This window comes from Colius striatus, chromosome 6 (assembly GCF_028858725.1).
Source record: "Colius striatus isolate bColStr4 chromosome 6, bColStr4.1.hap1, whole genome shotgun sequence".
Classification (NCBI taxonomy): Eukaryota; Metazoa; Chordata; class Aves; order Coliiformes; family Coliidae; genus Colius; species Colius striatus.
Genome location: NC_084764.1, coordinates 21634313 through 21641745, shown reverse-complemented (window position 1 = coordinate 21641745; position 7433 = coordinate 21634313). Strand labels below are relative to the sequence as shown.

Here is a 7433-nt window from a genome sequence, read left to right as displayed (position 1 = left end):
TCCTGGGCTTCGCCGGCTGCCGGCCGGACGCCGCGGCCAGGCCGGAGCCGGGGGCCGGGGGCGCGGCGCGGCCGCGGGCCCGGGGGGCCGCGCCGTGGGCAGCTGGCACGGGGCACAGCCTGCCCCCGCCGGCCGGAGTCCCCCCGCCGGCGCGGCCCCTCGCCGCCGCCCTCCACGTGGATCGCGGCTCCGCGGCCGCCGTGGGGAGCCCGAGCGACGGCGAGGGCCGGAGGCAGCGTCCCGACGGCGAGCTGCTCGCGCCCCGCGGCCAGGCGGGTGATGCGGGGCTCGGCCCCGGCCCCGGCCGGAGGCGGCAGGGCAGCGGGCTGAAAGCTCGGGTAGTTCCTCGAGCAAAGGAGCCGAGCGGCAGAGGGAGGATGGCGGGGTAAGTGCTGCGGCCGGAGCGGGCCTTGCCGGGGGTGCGTGGCATGAGCCCCGGGGGTCTCACAGCGCGGGGGGGAGGCGGGCCCCGTGCTGCATCCCGGCGCATCCCTCCTGCACCCCCCGGGCGCGCCCGTGGGACGCCCCGCTGCCTGTGCCGGGGCAGTGCCCGGGGTGATGCGATTCGGGGCGTCCCGGGCTATGCTGCCCTGCGGCTGGCCTTGGCCGTGGCCCCGGGCCCCGGAGCAGAGCAGGAGCCCGCTCGGTGCTCGCACTCGTGCGGCGCGGCCGTCCCGCCCGTGGAGCTGCGCTGCTCTTGCCCACGGGATCCCGGCTGTGGGCATCTGAGCACCCACGTGTGTGGATGTGAGGCGGGCAGGCCCGACGTTGCCGACTGCCTGTGGCGTGAAGATGGGAACTGCTGGGTATGGTGCCCTTCTGCTGGCACACCGTGGGTCAGAGCTCTGGGTGGCATCACTGGAGGTGTTACTCTGCTGCTCCCTGGGGCTGCAGACAGCCCTGTCCGGATACTGTGGCTGAGCGGGGAGGCAGTGTGACTGTGGCATATGGGTGGTGGGAGAGGCTGGAGGGGCTCACTTGGCTCTGCAGGGCAGATCCTGGCTGCTGCTGCTCTTGCTGCAGGTACCCGGCCTCTTTGGCTCCTTCCTCCCATAATGGGCCCCTTGTCAGCACTCTGTGCCACAGCTTCCCATGGCTTCAGCTGGGGGAGGCTTCCTACTACTTGCCTGACAGGGCCGCTTCCAGCTCCAGTCTCTGGCTGCAGCCCTGAGGAGGCGGGGGGGAGATCATATGGCAAGGGCAGCTGCTTCGCTGCGAGGGAAGCCTGTGAGCGGGATTTCTGGTGCAGTGCTGACATATCCTTTGACCTGGGCCCCTTCCTCTGCAGTTCCCTCTCTGCTCCCCCGTGTCCCTCTAGAAGAACATCTCTCCCACCCGGGAAGGGCTACCGAAGCTATTGTGCAGGCAGTTTGACCAACTGATGTTGGCAGCATGTGTCCATTCTCCATGTGAACTCTACCAGGTTGATACTGAGGGCAGGCTCTGGGCTTACTGCACTCTGGTATGGGCAGAAATGCCATCTGCTAACATTGGTTGGGGAACTTCACTAGAATACCAAAGCAGTTTAAAAAACCCTGAGGTTTTTCTCTGCTGTATTTGACCTCTTGCAAAACTCCAAGACAAAGATGTCATTTTGTGTACTTCAACAAATGGACAGAAGCACTAAACTTGCTCTTTGATATATAAAGTACTTATCACTAACAGCTAGTCAATGACAGGTAGGTCCTGAGCAGGCTGTGGCTTACCCAGTCTATTAGCCTTGGTTTGTCAGGAGCCCAAAACAGAGAGCCTTGGCTAACTCCAGTCCCACTCAGTCAGGTTTGGGCTTTTTTGGGCTCAGAAGGATTTTACCCTTTCTGCAGTTGGAGTGTTGTCAGCATTGCTTTGGGATCACTTGGCAGTTCAGTTGGATTTGGGTCAACTGAGATGTAGCTTATTTCTTTTCAACGACTACGCTGCAGTCTTCACTCTACTGCATAGTCTCCACCAGTTTTTTCAGACTGCAGCTGCTTCTGGTGACAACAGCTGGCTATCGGAAGCTGGTGGACAGACCCAAGGCTTGTGCTATGTTCAGGAAAGTGCTGAACCTCTTTGCAAGTAGCTTGCTTTGATCTCTTAATCAAGGGTGTGTGTAAATGGGGATGGTTGGTCCAGGACTTACATACTGTTGACCCTTTATCAGGCTTCCTGGGGTATTGGAGAGTGCCATTGACTCCAAACTTGGAGGAAGGAAGAGCTGTGCCTTGGTGCTGTGATCCTCACCCAGGCTGTTCTGCACTCTCTGCCTCTGCTGTGCTCTGGAAGAGGAGGACTGGGGATGTGGGGCTTGCTCCAATCCCCGAGAACTCGAACTCTGGCAAGTGCATGTAGCAGCTTGTCATCAGTAGCTTTTCATGTCTTCTGGAGTCCAAATCGGCACTTTATAAACTTCTCTATGAAGCTCAGAGCTGATGAGAAAGCTCAGCTTGACATAATTGTCCGTGAGTAAGTGCATGGCGTTGCTGGTCCCGGAACGCTGCTGCCTCCAGCCAGTTGGTGAGACTCTGTCCTTCCACCTCATCCATCTTCTTACGCCCCTTGCTACACCAGACACATTTCCATCCAGGAAACTCAGGGCCCCTTAAATTTCATGTTTCATTTTTTTGCCAGGTGGGATATTTTCTGTTTTGCTATTTACACTGAACTCCTACCACTCTCTAGTATGAACACCTTCATTTTCCCTTATTCAGGTAGCTTTGCAGGCTGCGCTAAACACCAGCACTATTTATTTATACAGTTACTTCTGCTTAAAATTTGAACTCCTGCGTGGGTTGCCTTTCCTGATTCCCTAGTCAGAGTTCTCTGCCAGTAACTCAGGCAGCCTCGCACAGTCTTGTGGCTGAAAAATCTGTTTGTTAGCATGCTACCCTTTTCTGGAGACTTATTTTCTTGCTTTGATAGCAGCATGCCCAAGATTGAGTTTGTGTCTTGGAGATCGTTTGGATGTGTCTGCCACTGTGCTCACATCTGACCTTTTTGCAGGTGGGACCTGCTCACACCCTTCCTTCCATGAGCGTGTCCAGCTACAAGTCTTGTAAGGCTTGGGTTTTAGTGTTTTCTCCTGGAGGCTCGTTGTGAAGTGGCTTTTGACACCACAACAAATACCGCAGAAAATTGGTCTACTAACACTGAGTGAGGAAAACAATCCAACCCTGAAAGCATCTCTGCTTTGCTGTGCTCTGCTTAACCTGCCTGTTTACCAGCCCTCCTCAACTGGAAAGATTTTCCTCTCAGGTGCTGTGGGGTGGGGAGCTTCCAAACCCTGGGATGTCCTGATTTGAGCTGGCTAGTCCTGCTGGGAGGACACTGTAGGCATTTCCTTCCACTTGTGTGTTCCCCAGGATATGACCCTCGTTCCTCTGCCCTGTAGCTGGGAGGGTGGATCCCAGTGATGGTCCTTAGGTGATGCTCACAAAACAAGAGGAAGGTAATTAAAGTAATCTGGGGAAGACTCTACTTCTGGTACCTGCCTGGACAATTTTCAGGGTCATGTGAGACTCCCCAGGTAACAGGCTGGGAGTCTCACACCATCTCCTCGCTCCCACTTTGTGCTTTCTGCAGCCCAGTTCTTGTTAATTGCTGTTGTAGACACCATCTGTGGCTATACAGTCCTGCTCTACCCAAGCTTTGTGAGGTGTAGGTTCTCACTGCAGGGTGTGTATAGGACTGCTTAGGAGCAGAGGCAGTTAGTGCTGATGTGGACTTAGCAGAGGATGTTCAGTGAGTGGCTCATTGATGCCAGCAGCCTTTTGCTAATGTTCTTCATTGGGTCTAACTGCAAATATTTCATATGCAGTTGGATGAAGTTCACTCTCCTGCAGTAGAAAGGCAGACCTGATGATCTAATGGTCCCCCTGGCCTTCTGTGAGGATGCTGTAAATGACCTGAATGGAGTCAGCATATCTGGCAGCATGGAGTAGTGCATGAAGTTGAAAGACGATGCATAGATAGCTGTTAAAACAGATGTCAAAAAAACATGGCACTATTTGCATGCTTCAGAAACAGTATATGATCATCACAGGGGCTGTGCACATGCTGAAACTATGTGAAGCCATGATCTTACTACTGTTTTCTGGTTTTCCTTTCCCCTAGTGCTTGTTACAGTTGCTTGGCTCGTGTTTCTTGATCTTGCAGGCTTTTCCCATCCTGGGTGTCATTTATCATGGCAGGGGCCTCTGGCTGCTACAGCAAAGCAGGTGAGGAAGGACAGGGCTGCTGTATCTCCTCTCCCCAAGTTGTAGGTTGTGCCAGTGCATCCATTCAGGGCCATGAATGGTCTTTCTGGATATAGAGAGGCTTCATGGTGCTGGTTTTAGCTCTGTGAGGGGTATCGGGGAGATGTCTGTTCTAGCCAAGGAGCAGGCCGTGAGTAGTGCCTGACACCTCCTGTGCACCAAGCTCTCACAGCATGGTGGGGTCTGTACCCGGGCACAGATGTTGCCTGCTAGCTGCCAAGTGAGGAGTAAACTTGGCTTGCAGTTGCCTACTGCTGCCTGTGCTGTTTGGAGACCTCAGGCTATACCTGGCACTTGAGGCAGGGGCTGAGATGTGCATCCAGTGCCTCACTCTGCATTTTGCCAGAAAGGCAAACCCAAAGACCGAGTCTGCGCTAGTGAGATGCCTTAGGGCTTTCTCTGGCACTGTGGCTATTCAGCTACTTGAGCTATTCGGTATTCTCTTCAAAAAGGGGAAACTGTCTGTTTAAAGTGGTCTCTGTCTGCTCCAGTCTGAGCTGGGCTGAGAACTATTTTGGAAGGTGCTAAGTAGCCTGTGAGCCCGGTAGTTACAGTTACAGGTAGTTACAGGCGGTCGAGTTCCAGCACCTGGGAACCATTTGTTTCCTAGAAAAGATATGTGCTTGCTGACCTGGCCCTTAGGAAGGTAAATATGTTAACCTATTCCACTGGTAAGGAGATAGAGATGGGGAAGATAGACATTTTGCTCTAGGTTTCTTTTGGCATCAGTGGCAGGGCTGGCATTAGGGCATCCCTGTGCAGTGTGACCTAGTGTGGCAGCTTCAGGTTGGGAGACCTGTGTGAGGACACATACTCTGCTCAGCTCTGATCTGGGGCTGTGTTGAACATTTTTCCACCTGGAAGAGCTGCTGACCTCTCCACATGCACACCCATCCTCTGCACCTCAGCCTGCCCAGGGTGAGGGCAAGTCCTGCTTCCCTCTCCCTGCTGCCATGCTTCCAGTTTCAAAGTATGGGTAAGCAGAATGCAGCCTGGGTGCTCAGTCTGGTATTGCTGCCGGGTGCTTCAAAGTTATGAGTGTGGCTTTGGCTCACATCATTATTAGGTGTGCCAGGGGCTTGGTGCATCATGGCCCCCAGCAGGTCCCATTGCCAGGCAGCTCTGCCTGCTGCCTCGGAAGCCCCTGTCCCCTGTGTGATGGGGGGTGATCAGTGTGGACAGGTAGTTCCCCAACAGCTACCCCCCAGAATGCTGACACCAGATCTGAGGCAGCCTGACACTTGTTTTGCTCTCAGAAACAGTGCTGAATGGGGAGGCTCAGGGCTGCACATGCCCTGCAGATGACTCATGCCCGAGCTGCACCTTTACCCAAAGTGGCCCCAGGTGTTGGCAACAGCATGTGCAGCAGGACAAACGCAGCTGGGGGCTGCAACTGTTTGGGCACTGCCCCTCTAGGCACAGCTGGAAATGTGCCACACTAACCTGCTGGGATCCATTCTGGATTTTTTGTATGGCAGTCAAATCCAGATGATGTTGAAGCCATGCAAATGTCAGCGAAAGGTTTTAAGTAGAACCAGACGTGTTCGTGTGGCAAAGCCCCCACAGCTGTTTTCCCACTGCTGATGCTGGTACCTACCTGAGGCCCCATGCTCCCTGAGATCCCACTCATTGGGCTTTCAGCAGGAAACAGTTGTGGTCTTTCTGTCCCCTCCATTACTACCTACATGTTGCTCCTCCCAAGGACTCACTTCCAGTCCCGAAAGCCCTCTTTGCCTCCCATCTTTTCACCCAGGAGGTTACAGAAGGAAAGGACATTCCAATTCAGGTACTTCCTCTGCCCCTGCCTCCCAGGACCCCTCTGCCAGAGCGCATGCTGGGCTCTCCCTCAAAGAGCATCGTCCTGCTGCTAGCAGCTCCCTTCACCCCGGGCTTGGCAACGCATGGCTGGAGTTGGCAGTGACATAGAGTGACTACGTTAATCAGAGGTTTATGCTGAACCCAACAGGGTTTTCTTGCCTTCAGCCCATCTGTTTTAGTCCCATACTTTTCTTCCTAAAACTTCGGCTCTTGGTGTTGAGAAGCAGCTAGCAGTATTTGCCCTCCAGCATGCCTGGGACAGATGTAGGTAAGACTTGAACTTTAATCCCATGAAGAATGAATCATGTAATTCAAGGCCAAAACAGCTTCTCTGCAGAAGTCAAGTATTTTGCCTGCAAGTAACAACCCCTGATTATATGAGTAAGTTGAGGTGGGAAAGGGCAAGGGCTTTGCTCTTTGAACAGACTGACTGAAGATGACTTGCAAGGTGTGTTTCAGCCATGCTTAGGGAAGAATGGGAGCTATGACCACCTAAGCAAAGATGCTTATGCTACTGCTTGGAGTGGAATCCCTCAGCAGACCTTGATTGCCTGAAGACTTAAAAACCCATGTTTTTCTCTCTTTACTGATCAGGACATCTTTAAAAAGCTTAAGGCCTTTTATGAGCTCTTACGCTGTAAGTAGAGGAAAATTTGCTTTTCTTGAATACTTTCTGGGGATGTCTTAAAGAAGAGACTCATAGATCTTTTTGGATCAATAGGCAAGAAGCTAGAAACTGGAAACTCTAGCCTAGCGAGAACAGATGTGAGTGGATGCAAGAATTTCTTTGGCTTGTTCTGTTTGCAGGAAGTCACACCAAGGGAATTAAAGTGTTTTCTCTCTACGCAAATAAACCCAGGTTAATAAAATGCTGATCCTGAAGGGCTGGATAACACCCTTCAAATGATGTGGTGTCTGAGACCACTTCCCCTTCCCATGTGGGGTATCTCTACAGGCAGCTTCATTCATGAACACTGGAACAATCCTTGGCATACCTGCTAACCACCATCTTCAGCTCTCCTAAAACGTGAGCCCCACAGCTTGAGCTCTGGCACTTCTGGAGTCTCATCTCATGCCATGTGGGATGCAGGACTCATGAGGATGCCGGTTCAGAGGAGGATCATCTTCTGACCCTGCTGTGTTCATGTTAAAGTCAATCCAGAAGATAAATGTGCACGTTTCCGTGGTTCCTGTAAATTCTGCTGGCAGCTCTGACTGCCTCATCCAGCATTAGAAATAAACCATACTCCCCACTTTATTTCCAGAGGCTTTCCAGAGCTTTCAGGCTGCCTGTTGCTAACTTTTTATCTCTTGATGACTGCACTCTCCCTAGACACATAAAAGTTACATATTCCCCAGACTTTGCCTCTATGATGAGTA

General features: G+C 53.0%; 1 protein-coding gene across 2 annotated transcripts in view; it reads left to right on the top strand.

The window, feature by feature from the left end:
• Nucleotides 1-303: 303 nt before the first annotated feature.
• Nucleotides 304-7433, top strand: part of LTBP2 (latent transforming growth factor beta binding protein 2) — a 72036-nt gene continuing 64906 nt past the window's right edge. For both annotated transcript variants that reach the window (XM_061997660.1, XM_061997661.1), the window contains exon 1: nucleotides 304-385. In XM_061997660.1, coding sequence (XP_061853644.1) covers nucleotides 378-385 — 8 coding nt within the window. In that variant the 5' untranslated portion in view covers nucleotides 304-377. The remainder of the gene's footprint in view (nucleotides 386-7433) is intronic.